The sequence below is a fragment of the Zeus faber genome (assembly GCF_960531495.2).
Source record: "Zeus faber genome assembly, chromosome: 20".
In the NCBI taxonomy this organism is placed as follows: Eukaryota; Metazoa; Chordata; class Actinopteri; order Zeiformes; family Zeidae; genus Zeus; species Zeus faber.
Genome location: NC_137207.1, coordinates 10,264,396 through 10,283,327, shown reverse-complemented (window position 1 = coordinate 10,283,327; position 18,932 = coordinate 10,264,396). Strand labels below are relative to the sequence as shown.

Sequence of the window (18,932 nt, the reverse complement as noted above, 5' to 3'; positions counted from 1 at the left end):
TTAAATAATACATCCGAAGAACAAGGTGAGATATCAATAACAGCTTGTTGTCTGAGCGTTTCGTATTCGATCACTTATTTTATATCGGACAACGGACCGTCTTTTGCCCTTTGTGGCGTCGAGGTTTCTCATTTCCTCACCTTGATGCCGCCCCAAGAGTGACTGGAGAGGAAATCCACGGGAGTCGTCACGCCCGGTTGGATGGGGTACCTCAGAAGGAAGTCCAGCTCCATCGGATTTATTTCTTTCTTCATTAGCAATATCTGCAAAAAGCGGGGAGACGGGGGGGGAGCCTCAGCTGACATGTTGTTATTGTGACACTACAGGCCCTATTGCCTCCAACCGCCCCCAGCGAAAGCAAGAAAATATAAAATAAAAATACTGGTGGGACCAATTAAGTCGGATTTGACCCGTGTTACTGAACCCACCCCTCGGCTTTGGGTTTAAAAGCCTTAAAGACTCCCCCTCCCCTCCTCTCACCTGGAAGACGAGCTGAGCGATGTAGGTGAGCTTGTCGTTCTCAAACAGGCCTCTGGTGGTGTACTGGAACACCGAAGAGGTGATGCTGTCAATTAGGTTGAGCACGCGCTGCTTCAGGGCCTCGTCCGGCTCGGCCTTCAGCACCGCTTTCTGGAACACCACGCTGAACGCCTGCAGGGGGAGCCGGGCACGACAACAATAAATGTGGTCGCAGTTCGCTTCGTTCATGCCGGTTATGCCCTTGATACAGCGGCGGTCAACACTTAGTTCACTACAATTCCTGGGAAAGGAGTCGGCAATCACAAAAAGGAGGATCGGAATAAAACATTTCCCCCCGTGTTGCACACAGACTCCTGTCAGGGCAGGGACACACTTGAAAGACTTCCAAAAGACAGACATCACACATTGAAGGACGATATATATAGTGTATATAATGTATATAGTATATATAGTATATATATTGTATATGGTGTATGTATTCTTTAAAGTGTATATAGAGTATATAGTATATATAGTATATATAGTGTATATAGTGTATATATTATATGTAGTGCATATAGTGTATATAGAGTATATATAGTGAATATAGTATATCTAGTGTATATATCATGTATAAAGTGTATATAGTGTACATATAGTGTTTATAGTCTATATATAGTATAAATAGTGTTTATAGTATTATAGTATATTAAGTATATATAAAGTGTATAGTATATATAGTGTATATAGGATATATAGTATATATAGTATATATAGTGTATACAGTGTATATAGTATATATAGTGTATATAGTGTATATAGTATATATAGTATATATACTATATATATTATATATAGTGTATTTAGTGTATATAGTGTATATAGTGTATATAGTATATATAGTATATATATTATATATAGTGTATATAGTGTGTATATATAGTGTATAACGTGTATATAGTTTATATAATGTATATAGAATATATAGTGTATATAGTATATAAAGGGGGATGTACGATGAGATGCTTGACGCTGAGACGCCGCGCAAGCTGCGGTATGGGAGTGTACAAAACAGACTGGTCAGAGAGCTGGTCGTAAGTCAGAACAGCCGTTAAACAGTTTGTTAGGTGAGGAGTACCTGTATAGGACTTATTAAGGACGCTGATGAGCGGGGATCGCACATCATGGGAATCTAGCGCACACTATAGGGGCTGGTACTTAAGATAATATCAAACTAACCTGATATTCTTCTGATAAGAGTCCCAGACTTATTTGGGACTAATCACAATAATTTGTAACCATCTCAAATCAAATGGCTGTAGGTGGAGGCTTTTAACAACCTTTAAGGAAAGCAACTTATGAGAATTTTCTTCATGTCTTGAATTAAAATGTCTGGGACTCCCGGCCAAAGTCTTTTTGTGTATACTAGGTATTTGCTGTCCCCAGTGCAAAAAAAACAAAGATTTTATTTACTATGCAACACATTGCTGGAATTTAAATGTGTGCCAATTGTCATCTCAGTCCAAAATACTTTTCTGTATTATTTTATGATTTATGTGAGGCATATAAGTCACTTTTGTCTATGAAATGTTCTCTACAAATAAGAAACTTTTACCTGGCCTTGCCTATTCATTTCAGTGGTGCAAGAGTACGTACAGCTGTAATCTATGTGATGAGAGGTACACCGATCAGCCACAACATTAAAACCACCACTAATAACCACTAATATTGTGTAGTTCCCCCTCACGCCGCCCAAAACAGCTCTGACCCGTCAAGGCATGGAGTCCACAAGACCTCTGAAGGTGTCCTGTGATATCTGGCACCAAGACGTTGGCACCAGATCTTTTAAGTCCTGTAAGTAGGTGGGGCGAGGTGGGGCCTCTATGGATCAGGCTTGTTGTTCCAGCACATCCCACAGATGCTCGATCAGATTGGACCCTAACCCCGGCCGTCCACATGATGTAGAAGAAAACATGATTGATCAGACCAGGCCACCTTCTTCCATTGCACCATGGTCCAGTTCTGATGCCCACGTGCCCATTGTAGACGCTTTCAGTGGTGGACCCCAGGGGTCAGCAAGGGCAGTCTGACCGGTCTGTGGCTACACAGCCCCACACACAGCAAGCTGTGATGCACTGTGTGTTCTGACACCTTTCTATCAGAGCAGCATTAACTTTTTCACCAATTTATGCTACAGTAGCTCTTCTGTGGGAATCGACCAGACTTCGCTTTCCACGTGCATCAATGAGCCTTGGGTGGCCCTGACCCTATCACCACTTCACCGGTTGTCCTTCGTTGGACCACTTTTGGTCGGTACTAACCACTGTATACCATTAACACCCCGAGCTGTGACCCATACGTCTAGCGTCACAATTTGGCTCTTGTCAAAGTGGCTCAGATCCTTACGTTTGCCAATTTTTCCTGCTTCCAACACATCAACTTCTAGAACTGACTGTTCACTTGCTGCCTAATACATCCCACCCCTTGACAGGTGCCACTGGAACGAGATGAGACATGTTATTCACTTGTTGATGTGATGTTGTGGCTAATCGGCGTATAGGGTGACTGTTAAACTTATTTTGTTTCATTTGCGGGGGGGGGGGGGTCAAAGGTGTACAGCACTCCAGACGATGATGTTTCCGTTCCATTCTGCCGGATCGGAGAGGCGGCAGCGCCAGGGCAGCTACCTGCGGAGCCGCGGTGTGATTGCGAGCCGTTTCTCAGCCGGGACGACTCGGCGCCCCCGACTGAGAAACGGCTCGCAATCACAGTGCGGATGACAGTGTGAGAGACATTACGCTTCTGCAGAACCACATTAGGGAGCCGCAAACACAATAAAAGCTCAGCAGATAGTATAAAACACAGTGAGGAGATGGGGGTCGGGCGGGGGCGGGCGTATAAAGGCCAGCGGTGCGGCTGAGCTACCTTGAGTGAGAACTGGTACATGGGGTGGATTTTATTGAGGTCGTTCATTATGAAGTACAATAAGGAAGCGCGGGCTGCAGCGGGTCGGTAGAACTCCCGAGCCTCGTTGATCTTGGCCTCCGTCACCTTGGCTTCTTTTACCTGAACACACACACATAAACACACACACACACACACACACACATACACACACAGACACATAACATATACAAGGACATGCACATGCAGACACAGGAACACACACAGATATGCAGAGACATGCATACAAAAATACACAAACACACATACACACACACACACACACACGCACACAAACAAACACACACAGACACATGCACACGAGCACACAGGCAGACACACACACTAAAAGAGTACACAAAAACACACAAAAAGAGTACACAAAAACACACACCCGCACAAACACAGAAATGCACACACACACAAACACAAGCGGATGTAGACACACACACATAAGCGGACACATCCACACAAACATACACGCAATGATGCGCATATACACACACACACACACACACACACACACAAACACACACACACACACACACACACACACACACACACAATTACACACAAAGAAACACACACAAAAAAACCACAGAGAAATACACAGACACATACAGGATTCATAAATCAACTCATGATCAAATTTGCCTAATATAATAAAATACCCTCTGCTGAAGAGCAATAACGATTCCAATTTCACGGTTTAAGCCAAAATGTTCCCACACTGCGCTGAACAACTGAAACGATCGCAATCATCTGATCACTGACAGAACGCGCCTTCACACTCTATGATACGCAAAGCGTCTCGCCAAGCACTTTGAAGTGTCAGGAACAACAGCAACGACGAAAGTCGTTCCCTTCTGCTCCCTTGGCAGAAAAGGAATGCACTCGACGGGCTGATCTGATTTGCTGACCAAAGGGGAACATGCCTCGGCCACACGGTGAAATAAATGAGTTTAGATACGAGCAGGATGAAATCAGAGATTAAGCGACAAAAAACGGGAGGGAACAGGACCTTCTCCTCAATCTCAGCGGCAGTGCGCTTGGTGATCTCCAGGTTCTCCACCAGCTCCGTGTCTCCCAGGAAGTTCCCCGAGGCGGAGGACAGGCGGGACAGCACGTTGTCCTCCAGGGTCTTCAAGGTGATCTTGAAGCCGTTCTGCTCCTTCGTCAGGTTGGACTGAGGCACGGAGAGAAACGCAGAGCACACGGGGAGGCACGTTGGCGTACTGCATTCAAAACACATATGGGCTGCATTTATATAATAAAGACACACACACACATAAAAACACACGTGGAACCGATGGTACTGCCATGCCAACCATTTCAGGAACCAGGACCCTAGAACCTCCTCACTACCAGGAACTTAGATCCTGGTACTGTAGTTAGGAGGTGAGGTTAGTACCTTTCATGGGAACGGGAATCATGGGGGTGCTGAACATTGGTGACTGATAAAACGAAAGGCCAGGCGAGAATTGTCGAGCGCATCAACCGAAAATACAGCTAAACAGCTGATTTAACTCTCACTGCTTGCTCGTACAATTCTCTTGCCCATGCTACTTTGTTTTATTAAAAGAAAAAAAAAAAAAAGGACAAAATATAGCGACCGACGCTTGCCGAAATGACGTCCAACCAGTTGCACGTTTCGAGTCGCATCCTCCTGACGTGCACCTTCTCCACAGCTCCAAGGTGCGGTGGGAAAGAACCGAGCGCTCTTTTAGGGACTGCTCCCCCCAGGTCCCCACGTCAGAAGGTTCCCGGCAGACATGGTTTCCCATGTAGCTCCTGTACATTGGCGAAAAAAGCGCCTCTACGGCGTTAAGCATCCAAAAAAAAGTTAACTTCCCATAAAGGAAGAACGACAGATTGGTTGAAAGAGCTTGTCGGATACACGATAGCTGTCGTCAACGTTTTCCCTGTTCCCCTAAAAAAATAAATTTAAAAAAAAACCTCCACGCCGGACAGTGAATCAAATTCAGGAGGCAAAAGACGGCAGACGTTAGAGGTGTGGGTCCACGCGAGGACATGAATACCGAAGGACGCCTCAAAGGCAGAACTAATCAATATGCTCTGCATCGGCAATCTGGACCCATGAAGAGCGCTCGCTGGGCCGGATTAGCCGGCTTCCGCCTGGTTGCTGACATCAAACCTCTGCCAAGCAACCTCGCCCGTCAGTGCGGTGAGACCGTCGATGGGAGCACGGCGAGAGGAGACGCGCGCACGCACGCACACACACACACACACACACACACACACACACACACACACACCATGGTGATAACAGGCATTTTTTTTTTTTTTTTTTCCCCCTCAGACGAACCATATGGATTAGAGGGGCTAATCTTTGAATAAAGCTTGAACTCAACCTGTTTTGTTTTTTTTGGTTGTTCCCCCCCCCCCCCCTCTCCCTCTTTGTTCGTTGCAAAATCATTTTCAAAGCCCGAAACGACGCGCACTTCAGAGGCGTTGGCGAGGAACAAAGTCGACCGCGCCGTTCCTTGTTCCTCCTCGTGCCTCCTAGCGAGCGCGCGCGCCTGTTGCGTTTTTTTATTATCATTTTTTTTTTTTTTTTCCCCGCGTCGACAACTCGGTGACGACTTTGTCTCGCAGGCGCCCGCGTTATCGGAGTCGGGGGAAAAACTAGCGGCGCGCGAGCGGGTTTCAAGGTCCTACCTATTCACTTTCGATTGGGGGTCTCGGAACCAGCCTTGAACACGGGAACACAATCAACTTGAAAAAAAGTTAGTGGGTTATGGTTAGGGTTCGTGCGTGTGTGCGTGTGCGTGTGTGTGTGTATGTGTGCGCGTGCGCGTGTGTGTGTGTGTGTGTGTGTGTGTGTGTGTGTGTGTTCCGCGTGTGCGCGTGTGTGTGTGTGTGTGTGTGTTCGGCGGGGTGGGGGTCTCCCCTCCCTGCTTGACTACAGCATGACAAAAGACACACTCAACTGAGCTCACACTAGGTAAGCGTGCGTCTGGGGCATTCACACTGTTCAACTGCTCTCTGTACAGCGGCATTTCCCATCGCGGTGATGAGAGGTCTTCTCCGCAACTGTTAAAACCTTGTTAAATATTACAGGCTGTGGCGGGGATCACCGTTTTGTGCGGGGTGAGGGAAACCATTTCCACTGCTGAAATATTCACCCGGTTTTTCAGCTTGTGACAGTGGGGGGGAGGGGAGCACGGAGTCAGACAGTCAAACTTGCTTTCAGAGCGTAGGAAAACAAGGGCAGCAGGGGGCGGCTTCTGCGGAGGGTTCCTAAATTGAGGGGGAGGCCCTGTGTGTAGCCTCTGTGAGTCACCCATGACCTTCTCCACTGTGCCCCCCGCTCCCCTCGCGCTCCCGAGAGGCGGAAGCTATCCGCGCCAAAATGCTCCCAAATGAATCCAATAATGAGTTAGTTATTAACGGTTAGCTCTCCTCTGGCATATTGTACATGCAATTACCCTTGCCTGCGAAAAAACAAACAATTAACCAGTCAGCAGTCGGCCCCTAATTGGGACTAAAACGACATAATACATCTATCATTTTAGGGGAAAAATGATTACCAAGCGCCACAGAGCAGCCCTGTTAAGGTAATTTAGGGAAGTTGTGTATTCTCTTGTTTTCATTAACAGCAAAGGGCTGCGTGAGGGCTGTGCAACACACGCACACACACACACACACACACACACACACACACACACACACACACACACACACACACACACACACACACACACACACACACACGCGCGTGCGCACACACACACACACACGCACATGCACATGCATACGTGGGCGTACACACATACACACACACACACACGCACGCACACACACACACACACGCGCGCGCGCAGGCACGTGCACAGGCGCAGGCAGGCACATGCACACAGCACACACTCTTTTTGTATGCACAAGCACAGCAGGTGAGCGGAGGAGGAGGTAATTGTGGCAGGAAAGGTTGCGCGGCGATCCCTCATGCACGCTCCGGGAAAAGAAGCGAGCTGACATTTTAAGCTCCTGAGCTCGTCTTGGTCTGAGTCAAACGAGAGCGTTTTTTTTTAGGTTTTTTTTATACCCAGTAGTCATCTTACGGCTCAGTGGCAACGCTAACCTCATTAGTGGTATAATGGCACCCAGTCATTCAGGGAGCGTAAACAGGTACAGCCAATTTGCCCCCACCCTTCCATCAGACTGATGATTGTTATCAGGCGGGATTGTTTACCGACAACACAAAGGCGTTCGGCGCGGCTTTCTCTCGCGCCTGGTTTTGATAGCGAGGTGCTTGGAGTGTTCGCAGCGCAGCCCCTCTTTAACTTTCAGCCTTAATTAAAATGATAAGTGTGTTCCAGATCATGTTTTTCACCCCTTCTCATCCTCCCACCTCAGAAATGCTAATTAAACAAGCTTCATTAAATCACATTTCACTTCTCGGCTGGAGTTTTTGCTGAGGGGACACCGGGCTTAAATATGCATGTTTTTTTTCCTTGGCATGGCAGTTGTTAAAAATGCTGATCGTCCCGCGGATCAAAGCCAACAGGTAGGAATCTAAACGTTAACGCGCAAGGGTTGAGACTTGAAAAGCACATGGGGCGGGAAAACGTCAGTGGCGTGGCGGAAGTGGCTCAAAAACACACTCCAAAAACGCCTCCCACCCCGCTGCCCGCGCGCCCGCATCGCCGTGCGGCGGGATCCCGGGTTTTCGCTCCCCGGCTAATAAGCGCCGCGGTGAGGGACAGTGGATGTGCATCACTGTCTCGTCTAATTGCCACGCCGGGCTGCGGCGCCGTCAGCCAATCAGTTTCAAACGGCCGAAAAAAAAAAAAAGAAAAAAAAAAGAAAAATCCTGGCTTGTCAACGGGACGAGCATGTGGCATCATTAGGCGCCGGAGCTTTGATCAAGGCCTATTTTCACAAAATTACCAAGTGTTTACACGTGCGCGGCCGGGAAAAGCTCGCCGCGGACACCGCGACTCGAGTTGCTCATTACTCGAGTACGGCCGGCGTACTGTAAGCGGCGTAGGATAAGAGAAGTGTGGAAGCCATTAACGCTGACCTGCGGTGACGGCGGATGACAGCCGCCGCGGATCAAGCAGCAGAGAGGAACAGTAATCTCTACCGCTCCCCTTTTGTGCTTTCAAAATTCCGGACGTGATATCTCTGGGTCTTGGCGGCAGAGGGAATTATTCATCGCCGCAGAGAAACTGACCTTAAATAAAGTCCTATATGGCTTCTCCCTTTGATGCGAGACCTGTTGTGAACACGTGTAAGTCTCTCCCTCAGCTCGACGAGAGCGGTAAAACATTGCGCGGCGAGCGGCGGCGGTACACAGCTTCCCCCCCCCCCCCGGTGATGAATGGGAGGCTGTCTGGCGCACGGCACACAGGATGCTTCTGTGGCATAATTAACTGGTAAATCTTCTGCCACAGGAACGCTCAGCGCTACTGAATGAGCCATAACATATCCGAGTTAGAGTGGCAATCCATAAGATCGTCTGTGTTGGTGCGGTAACTCGGCGAGTCCCGGAATTCTAGGGCTGCCCGCGACTAAATATTTTCCTGGTCGACTATTAGTCGTCAGCCCAGGCCATGATTAGTCGACTAAGTCGTCGCGCGTGAATGATATTCATTTAATGATATCAATATATTTTTTGGGGGGCCATCAGAAAATGGTTTGAGTTCCAGAGCTGAACAAGAATGTCACAACTAACACCGCTAACACCGTGCTACATTACCGATAAACACAAAACCTATTAACCAGCTTTTAAAATATGAACTTAATTTACAAGCGCTGTGCTCACAAAGCGAGCCGCCGGCAAATTACACCGGCAAAAGCCACTCATCAAAAGCTGTGATTATTCAGAACGCGTCGGAACAACCAGGAAGGACCGAACATTTAATTTTTGTTATTTAGTTCAAAGTTTCTATCTAATTATTAATTAACCGGAGCGTACGCACAAATGTCTGGCCCTCTCCTGTCTTATATAGGTTTAAAGGTTCATTTTACAAAGGCGCAGCTCCCGAATGGAGTTTTGTTTTTATTCCTGCGACCACCGACAAATGAAAAGCTTGGCCGACTAAGACTCTTCTGGTAGACTCACGTTTGGTCGACTATTCGGGGGCCGCCCTCCAGGATTCCATTTGAAAGTGCAATGGTCTAACCTCGCCTTTGCTCTAAGACGGTTGCTTTCTTTTATCGAAACTATGACTTTGTCTTATGGATTGATCACATGCACAAGGCGCGATATTTGCATTTTTGGCAGTAAAGGCGGATCCTGCCAACAACAATGGAAAAAAAACACAATAAGGAGCATAATCAGAAAACAAACACATTGACTGGCTGTTTCTTAAAAAAGTGGCAGAAACAATATATAAAAAAAAGTATCAAATGAGATTTTAACAAATTATTAAATTAAATGATTATGGATTCATGTTACGATTTTATTTAGAATGTATTTCCAATTGTAGCCATTATTGTGAAAAAATACAGACTCGTCGTTCAACGTTTGAATTTGAATGACAAGCAAATATGGTCATTTAGTTTTATAACTTAATACGTGTAAGTACTGCATGCACACACCACTCACACACACACACACACACACACACACACACACACAGATACTCACACAGCCAACCAGGAATAGACACACACACACACACGCACGTGCACACACACACACACACACACACACACACACACACACACACACACACGCACACACAGAGACACAGACACACAGACACACACACACACACACACACACACACACACACACCCACACACGCACATGCACACATACACGTGCATACCCACACAGACACAGACACACACACACAAACCCACAGTCACACACAGTCCCTGTGTCCCTAAGTGACGGACCCAAAGCCCTATAATTACTCGAGTTCCACTTTGTCCGCCATTAATCAAAGCTCCCTGCTGATTGTTTTGGAATCAAAGAAGTCAGAGCTGCAGCCTCTTGCCATGTGTAAAGATGGCGGGGATGATGTGTTTCTGTTTCAAAGTGTACTCTTAAAAGACGGATAATGAAAACAGAGGGCGCTACGCCCAACTGCAGGGGACCAGCACTTTTTGTTTTCTTTTTTTCACTCCTGCTATGTATATTTTTTTTATTCGCCTGCAGAGAAGAGATGTAAAGAGAAATGTTAATCGTCTGGGGGTTGTTCTCTCTCTGATAACCACCAAATGAGCATGACAGATACTCCACAACCCTTTGATTTTTACCCAAGGTGAAATTTAAGCCTGAATATTTGATGAATATTTGATGAAAAGGCATCAATCAAAGGAAAAAAATATATATATCATTTTTCTGCAGATTCTTCATGTTCTACAAGAGTACTGGAGGGGAATTTCAGCTGGCCAAAGCACGGGCAACGGTTGGAAGATAGTTATTTCTAGTTAAGTCTGTTCGTTATTGGTCACTTTCCTTCCTCTCTGATCCTCTATTCTGTAGTGGGTTACTTTTTAAATATTCTTCCTGCCTCCGTGACGATGCTCCGTGACGACGCCTCCCTCTCCGTTATGCACGGCAGAACGCGATCTCGGACGCGGAGCCCGTCTCGATTGAAAGCGCTCCCCGTCTTCCCCCCCGTCCCTCACCTTGAGTTCCTCCAGGTCCGGCCTCTCCATGCTGACCACGGCGGCCAGCAGCTGATCCTCCAGACCGTCCCTGGTCACGGTGAAGTTGATCAGCGTGCACTGGGCCTGCAGCTCGGGCTGGTAGTGGGGGCTGGCCAGCTTGGTGTGCAGGATCAGGCGGAAGCTGGGGTTGTACTCGCACTCCTTGTCCCCAATCTTGATGTACCTGTTTGCGGAGCAGGAATGACGGGAGGAAAAAAAAACAAAAAAAAAAAAAAAAAAAGCAATATTTACATTGTGTTTGGCTGCATTCAGGCTTCTGTACACACCAGTATGAAGAGACTTTTATAAATATTTGTGTATACTTCAATTTCTGTCAGAATGTGAATTCTTCTTTCAAGGGGTGTATTATAAATTTTTTAGGTTTATTGTGTATTTACAAATGATTTCCTTTTTTACTTCATTACTATTGTTATAATGTGCTCTGCTGCAGGATGTCCTGACTGATTCCTGTCTCTAATGTAGATGTCATTATGCAAAATGAGTGACACTTACTCTAAATGATTGACACTTACTCTTTATTTCTGTCAATTGGCTGATGTGAAATAGTCGTGAACAGCGGTGGGGGTTTGGTACTTTTGGAAGTTATCCAAAACCTCCAGGAGCTACTCACCTGCCCTTCTTGATGGTTTCCCGGCCCAGCAGCGGTCCCAGAACGGGATCCAAATTCTCCTCCAGGTTCTCGATCAGGATGACGTCTCCCGAAGCCAGTGCTCTCTCTATGGCGTCCAGGTACCTGGGCGAGGAAAAAATAAAAAAAAATACAAAAATAAAAAAATTGATATAAAAGGAGAGGCATCCTTCAGCCGCCTCATCTTCGCTTTGCCCAAAGTCTCTTATTTTTCAGCCCCACGGATGAGAGGAGTCACAAGGGCACTGCGGGAGCTTATCTCTCCGAGGCCCAATTTATATTTCCGCGGAACCCGGCGGTGCTGGTGCAGAGCCCATAGATAACGTCTGTAACTCCACGACAGCCACTGCAGAGGCCCCCCGAGAAACGTGATTGGACATAAGGACACTGAGGCGGCTTTTTAGGTATGAATACGCCGTGTCATTTTGTAAGGATATCGCAAAAAAAAAAAAAAAAAGAGCGCTTTAATGATCAAGTCAAGATAATAAAAATACATTACTCGAAAAGGCTCAGCTGAAACGTGGTCGACTCATTTCTCGAAAGAATCGCCGAGATAGAATCGCGAAATTCAATCCCGTCATCGTAATTCCGTCATTGTTGTGTTTGACGATATGGACGACCGTGTGATCCGAAGGCTGCCGAGCAGAGATTCCTAAAATGCTCTATCTAGTTTTATCATCTGTTTTATGTCACGTTCAAGGGCGACGCACTCAATGCAGCGAGCGGCACTTTCGGCGCTCACCCTTTCTGCCCGATGCGCACGATGCGCAGGTCCTCGCCGTGTCTGCTCTTGATCCACTTGATGCCCTGCAGCTGGGGGTCCACCATGAGGGGCCAGCGCTGGCACGAGGTCAGGATGGTGGCGTTCTCGGTGGACATCCGGTCAGCTGGCAGGCCCTCGTTCTGCCACGCCGCCACGTCGGCGTCGTCCATGAGCATGGTCAGCGGGTCGAGGTTGGGGGTCACGGGTATGGGGACCTGCGGTTCGGGGGTGGAGGAAAGTGAGTAAGGAAATGTTTTTAAAGGCGTATGGGAACTCCATTGGAATCATTGGGAGTCAACCCAAGCGATTGCCATCGGAACGGTTCAAACTGATCCACCTCCAGCTGACTGAGATACGGCCTCCACGTTTCGTCCATCAGCTGCAGCCGGTAGCGTTTGGTGAAGTAGCCCAGGTAGGAGACGAAGGCGGTGATGAGGAGGACGTCCCCGCACAGGGTCCTCTCCTGCGTCCGGAAGTTCCCCACGGCCTCCGCCCAGCGCACGTTCTCCGACGCCAGTCCCCCCACCTGGAACACACCGTGACACCCCGCGTTAAAGCAGACGGCCCTTCACACCTGCCGGAGGAGACCGCACGGCATGCCGGGAACGAGGAAGAGTCGTCGACGAACATCGCCGAGGATAATAGTCTTCCCAAGGGAGGACTGCGGGACGGCGACAAGGTCTCTAATCTTAAGAATAATTTTGTATTTAGTTTATCTCCATTCACCAGGCGACACTTTCATTTTTTTTGACCTAATACCAACCCCCTACCCCCTCGGGGATGGATGAAGTTAATGTTATCAGACCCGGCGCGCAAAGAAAAAAATTGATTAACAGTGTCAACACTCTTTTTTTTTTTCTGCCGCTGTCAGCAGGGGATTTACACTTCGACAGATGATGGGGGAGCGGGGGTTGCCGCAGTGAACGCACACGTGGGCTTGTGTGTTTGTGTCCGTTCCAGAAAAGAGAGCGAGACAAGGGAAACGGGAGTTTGGGACGCGCTGTGCAGGTCTGTGGCGTTTTAGGCGTCCTCACCAGGCGGTTGGCCAGGGTGATGGTGAGCGCCGTGGATTCCGCCTCCTGCTGGCATTTGAGCTTCTCCGCCGTGGCTTTCTCAAACTGGGCCGTCAGCTTGGCCAGGTTCTCGTCGAGTTCCTGAGACGGCGCGGAACGCGGATCCGCACGGCCACACACACACGCAGGCACGCACGCACACACACAGACACACACACACACACACACACACACACACACACAGGGGGAACAGAAAAAGAAATTAAAGGCTTGGTTTCTGCGTAAGACGGTTCAACACAGTTACATCCACAGCAGAGATCCCGAAAGGAGAAAAAGGCAGTGCGCTCCGACCAGGATGGCCACAGCCCTCCAGATGAAACAAAACTCGCGGTAGTTTTCTAAAAAAAAAAGTTGCCTTAAACTTATCAATTCCCCCACTATGGATTTATTTGGCATATGGAAGCAATTAGCACAAGGACAAACAGGATTAATGGGTGGAGAGGCACACAGGTTCAGTAGATTAGTTTGAGGATTGGTAATTCCCCTCGGCTCAGAACACCCTCTCCGCTCAAGCGACTGAAGGGTCTGGAAAAACAAATGACAGAGATGAGAGAAGTCGTGGTGGATCCTATTAGCAGTCCTCACTCTTAGAGCCCAGCAGGATTTGATGTGCATGGGCAAAACACTGCCGCCTCGTCCTGATGGAACTGCGTTGTGCCAGCAGGGTTTTCTGACAGTGTAATTGGCTGAATTTCAATAGTGTAACCATTATTTACAGGGTTTTTCTTTTATTTTTTATCAATGTGCAGTTTGAGGGTCGCTGGTCGCTGTTTTTAGATGAATGAACTCTCTCTGAAAGCCCGAACAGCGCAATGCCAGCTTGGTACTGATGGGATACCAGTGGTATGCCATTATCGAGAAAAGCCCATAATGCGTCTGCTGTCACTCAAGCCCTGATGAAACAAACATGTAAAGCCACAAAACATAATGTCATTGCGTGAACATGCGTGTGTCCCTTTCGATCCAAAACATAGACGTTGTGGATTCCGTACAGTAGTGCATTGGGAGTGTCTTGGCATTCAGAATCGCGGTTCATTATCTCGTGCATCCGCTGGGAACGTCCCCAAGAGCTGAATACCTGGAACTCGGCGGCATTTTTACTTTATTAGAAAATGCAGGTGCGTGTTGTTGTCACCTTCACTGTTGGAGAAACACACACCATTGGATAAAAAGGTAAACATAAACCCGAGGGGGAAAGAGCGAGAGTGGATATAGTTGATTATGTAGTTCGTTAATCCTTGCCATTAAGGGAGGGAGAAGACAACTGTGGATCGTTACGTATTGCTACAGCAGGTCTCCCCTTCAGGTTGCGCATTGTTTACCTCGACTCCTGCGCTGCAGCCAGTTCGTTCCGACAATTAATTTAAACGGAGTTCGCTATCGGCTTCCGACACCGTGGAATAATGTCTAATGACACACTTGAAAAATGAAATGAAGTCAGCTCGTTAGCCCAAGAAGCTTCCAAAGCAATGACCAGAGCCGTCTTTAAGGATTACATTTATGTAATAAATTGAGATTCTATGTAATCTATGTAGACTGTATCAATCAGTCAAACTAAATCAATCAAAAAGTGTGTTTTATATAGAATGATAATAGCAATAAAAGGGAAAAAAAAAATACTAAAATAAATAATGTAATCAAATAGTCTTACGTTGATCTTGCTTTTGATGATGGTGAGTTTCTCCTGGGCGGCGGCCAGCTCGGCGTTGGCCTTGCTCAGCGCCTGGCGTTTGGGCTCCACGTCGCAGAACACTTCGTAGAACTTGACAATGTTCAGCACCCAGGAGCAGAGGCCCGCCGCCGCGTTTGACTTGGACGCCACCAGCTCGGGCTGGAACTCCGGGTCCTGGAGCGGCACGAAGCGTGGTGAGGGCGACGCACGAGCAAGTACGTCGCATCAGGGCGCGGTTGACACAAGGGCCGTATCGTAACGCTAAAGTCAAAGCCGCTAGACGGGCAGACGGGGCGCTCACCAGCAGGTAAGGCTGGATGGCTTTGAGGCAGGCCTCCGGGATCTTCTCCTTGTTGAAGTTTATCAGGGAGTCCAGGAAGGCGTCCACCTTGGCCATCATCACCTTGGCCGCCTTCCAGCTGCGGTCCTTAGGCACGCGGCCGCCCGGCGCCATCAGGACCATGACGGCCGCCGTGACGTTGGTCACCGCCACCACGGGGGAGCCGAACGACTTCAGCTCTGTCAAGTTGTTCTAAAAGGAAGGTGCGGAGGGGGGAAAATCATGCTGGGGAAAAATATAGTAGAGCAGAGTAAACGTGCGCTGACGCCGAGGAAAAACCGACTTATAATTAGGGCGTCTTCAGAGAGCTTCGGAACTGTCTGAACCGTCTGTTAGACTTGTTTGAACGGAGAGCACACACGGAAATCCCCCAGGTTGATCATAAACCGACATGGGATGCCTGGTTAAAGTCGAGTTGCCATGCAGAAGCAACGAGCAGATTTAATTTGGAGGCGAAGACCGGGGTAAATCCTGTGAGCACAGGCTTCGGCGGTCTTTACTTATTCCCCTGGACTAGAGGCAAACTACATTAAACGACCAGGAAAAAAAAAAAGGAGAAGAGCGTTGTCCAAATACACTGAGAACGACCGGCCCCGACCAACAGGGGGCGGCGGAGCGTCGGGTGCACCGCGGGGAAGGTCGCTCACCTTGTTCAGCGTGTTCAAGGCTTCCTGCGCGGCGAGGAGCGCCGGCTCGGCCTTGGCCAAGTCCTGCTCGCAGTCCCGCTGCTTCCCGCTGACCACCACGGCGATGGCCGCCACCTTCTCCTCCTCCTCGTCCGCCACCGCCTTCTCCTTGGACACCTTCTCCGTTTCCACCCCGACCACCTTGGAGGCGACGCGGTAACTCATGAGGTGAAAGTACGTCGCCGGTTCATCACCGGGGAAGCGGGTTATTCCAGTGCCCATATAGACTATTTCTACGGTTCATTTAAGATGGGTAACGGGTTGATGAATGTTTAATCTCTCAAACATTGGCCGGACTGGATGTTTTTTTTCATGGACTGTGGGAGGTGAGCACTTTAGTTGAATCACACTTCTGAAACACAACACCAGGTTGCCCCCGTCATTAGGGATTGAGAGCTAAAATGATAGCAGATAGTCAAACCAATCCATTCATGCCCAATTGTTTTTGTTGTTTTTTTACTATTTCGGAGTCTCTCTGGAAACTTGGGACTTTGGCCCTTCCTCGCAGTTGGGGAAGCAACACATTTTACGGTGTACGTTCTCCATCCGGCGGCAGCGGCTGCTCCGGCGTACCTGGATGAGGTTATCGGCGTCCTCATTCTTCTGCTTCAGCTCCACCTCCTGGGCAGCCAGCTTGGCCTTGAGGTCGTCCACCTATTAAGACGAAAAACAGCAAAGGAGCATCACGGAGGAGCTAGAGCGGCCAGAGACATTATGGGCTATTATGGGAGCCACCTGGGACGAGGACTAGGTATTGTTCTACACCAGTGCCAATACCTTCATTTGACACCTGCTTCTGATTCTAACGTTTTACCTCCGGTGCAAATTTCAATACATTTCGTTGAATGAAGAACATTCCTAAAATTGAGCACTCTACTGTTGGTTATTGACAAAAAAAAAAAAAAAAGTTTAATGAAATGAAATTGTATAAGGAGCAATCAGTGTGTAATTCGCAGTCGCTAATGAATCACTACCACTGTCACCTAATTGAATCCCTCTTTTTTTATTTTTGTCATTTCTGTCACTGTTTATTAGCGATACAATCCGAGCACACCGGACGGCGATTTAATTGAAACCGAAGTACTGTACCACAAATAAGCAGATCACAAAAAAAAAAAAAAAAAAGAGGCCAAAGTCTTTGTGAATAACCTTCCTGCCCCCTCAGGATTGGCCCACGTCTGGGGCGGGTGACCTTTTAATCCTCCGCGTGAAGAAAAATCGTATTCCGTCCGTGACGCTAAAAGAGGACCAATTGGGTAAATAAACTCTGGATCTACGGTGAAATAATGCGGCCTTAAGATCTAAGAACTGTTATCAGCGGCACGCACGCACGCAGACACATGCACACACACACACACACACACACACACACACACACACGCGGACACAAACACACACACACACACACACACACAAACACACAAATCAACCTGAACACACACACAAAGTGCTGTCGTAAAGACAAATGAAAGCCGTTTCCAAACTCCTCATAACTCCCCGCAAATAGGCCCGTGCATTACCCACCGACTTCATCAAAACGTTGCTCAGGGGAAATAAAAAAGCTCCTGTCTTCCTGCTACTTAACAAACAGGAAATAAAGGTCTGGTGGGGTGATGCGGTGAGGGGAGGGGGGTTGACAGCCGCAGACGGGTCCATTTGGGCAGAGAACATTCCAATAGAGCGTCAGAGGAAGAGCGCCGAGTGAGCCATCAATGTGATGAATAGGCGGTGGAGAAGACAGCGAGAGAGAGAGAGAGAGAGAGAGAGAGAGAGAGAGGAAGGGAGAGGGAGAGAGGAAGGGAGAGGGAGAGAGGGAGGGAGAGGGAGAGAAGCAGCTAATTGCTGAGAGACGTGGTGAGAACCAATACACCTGGGCCGCTTCGTTCCTGTCGAGGCTCCTCTCTCTCTCTCTCTCTCTCTCTCTCTCTCTCTCTCAATTCTCAACCTTCGAGACCTCTTCTCTTACTTTTGCTTGTTATTACTGCCTGTTGTTCATTGGTAGGTTTATTGTACTTTAGCCAAATATTGTATACTTTTAGTTCATATTCATGTTTATTGCATACGCCCAGTTTTTCTATCTTCTATGCTAATTACTTAATTATTACTGCCTATGTAACAGCACCATTATCTTCTGGGGATAAATACAGTAAAGTTCCCATCTCCTCTCTCTCTCTCTCTCTCTCTCTCTCTCTCTCTCTCTCTCTCTCTACACACAACATGACCCAAACTCTCACTTTTTGGTTCCCCTTGATGTAAATGGGGAAACCGCGGGCGGAAACGAAGGATGCCCTGCTGTTTTATTTTCATTTTTTTCAGTTTTTGGCGTGGGATGGAAACGGCGCTTCACGGTGAAGGATGATATCCACTCACGTCCATGACGAGGAGCTTACGGATTCAGATCTTGCATTTTTTTTTTTTATTCAAAAGATGTTTCACTCAAGTGTTGCTTCCACGTCTACATTCTCCGCACAAAAGGACATCTGGTTGTGTATGTGTGTGTGTGTGTGCGTGTGTGTGTGTGTCTATGTGTTTGTGTGTGTATGTGTGTGTGTGTGTGTGTCTATGTGTTTGTGTGTGTGTGTGTGTGTGTGTGTGTGTGTGTGTGTGTGTGTGTGTGTGTGTGTGTGTGTGTGTGTGTGTTTGTTTGTTTGTCTGTGTGTGTGTGTGTGTGTGTGTGTGTGTGCATGTGTTTGTGTGTGTGTGTTTGTATGGGGGGGG

At 47.8% G+C, this 18,932-nt stretch overlaps 1 protein-coding gene across 1 annotated transcript in view; it reads right to left on the bottom strand.

Annotated features, from left to right (window-relative positions):
- Positions 1–18,932, bottom strand: part of dnah9 (dynein, axonemal, heavy chain 9) — a gene marked incomplete at both ends in the record, with an annotated part of 94,962 nt that overhangs the window by 25,214 nt on the left and 50,816 nt on the right. The window contains 13 exons of the mRNA XM_080020903.1: positions 141–263; positions 481–651; positions 3,385–3,525; positions 4,424–4,588; positions 11,011–11,215; positions 11,663–11,785; positions 12,423–12,658; positions 12,781–12,969; positions 13,478–13,597; positions 15,168–15,362; positions 15,490–15,720; positions 16,176–16,355; positions 16,788–16,868. Coding sequence (XP_079877029.1) covers positions 141–263; positions 481–651; positions 3,385–3,525; positions 4,424–4,588; positions 11,011–11,215; positions 11,663–11,785; positions 12,423–12,658; positions 12,781–12,969; positions 13,478–13,597; positions 15,168–15,362; positions 15,490–15,720; positions 16,176–16,355; positions 16,788–16,868 — 2,160 coding nt within the window. The remainder of the gene's footprint in view (positions 1–140; positions 264–480; positions 652–3,384; positions 3,526–4,423; positions 4,589–11,010; positions 11,216–11,662; positions 11,786–12,422; positions 12,659–12,780; positions 12,970–13,477; positions 13,598–15,167; positions 15,363–15,489; positions 15,721–16,175; positions 16,356–16,787; positions 16,869–18,932) is intronic.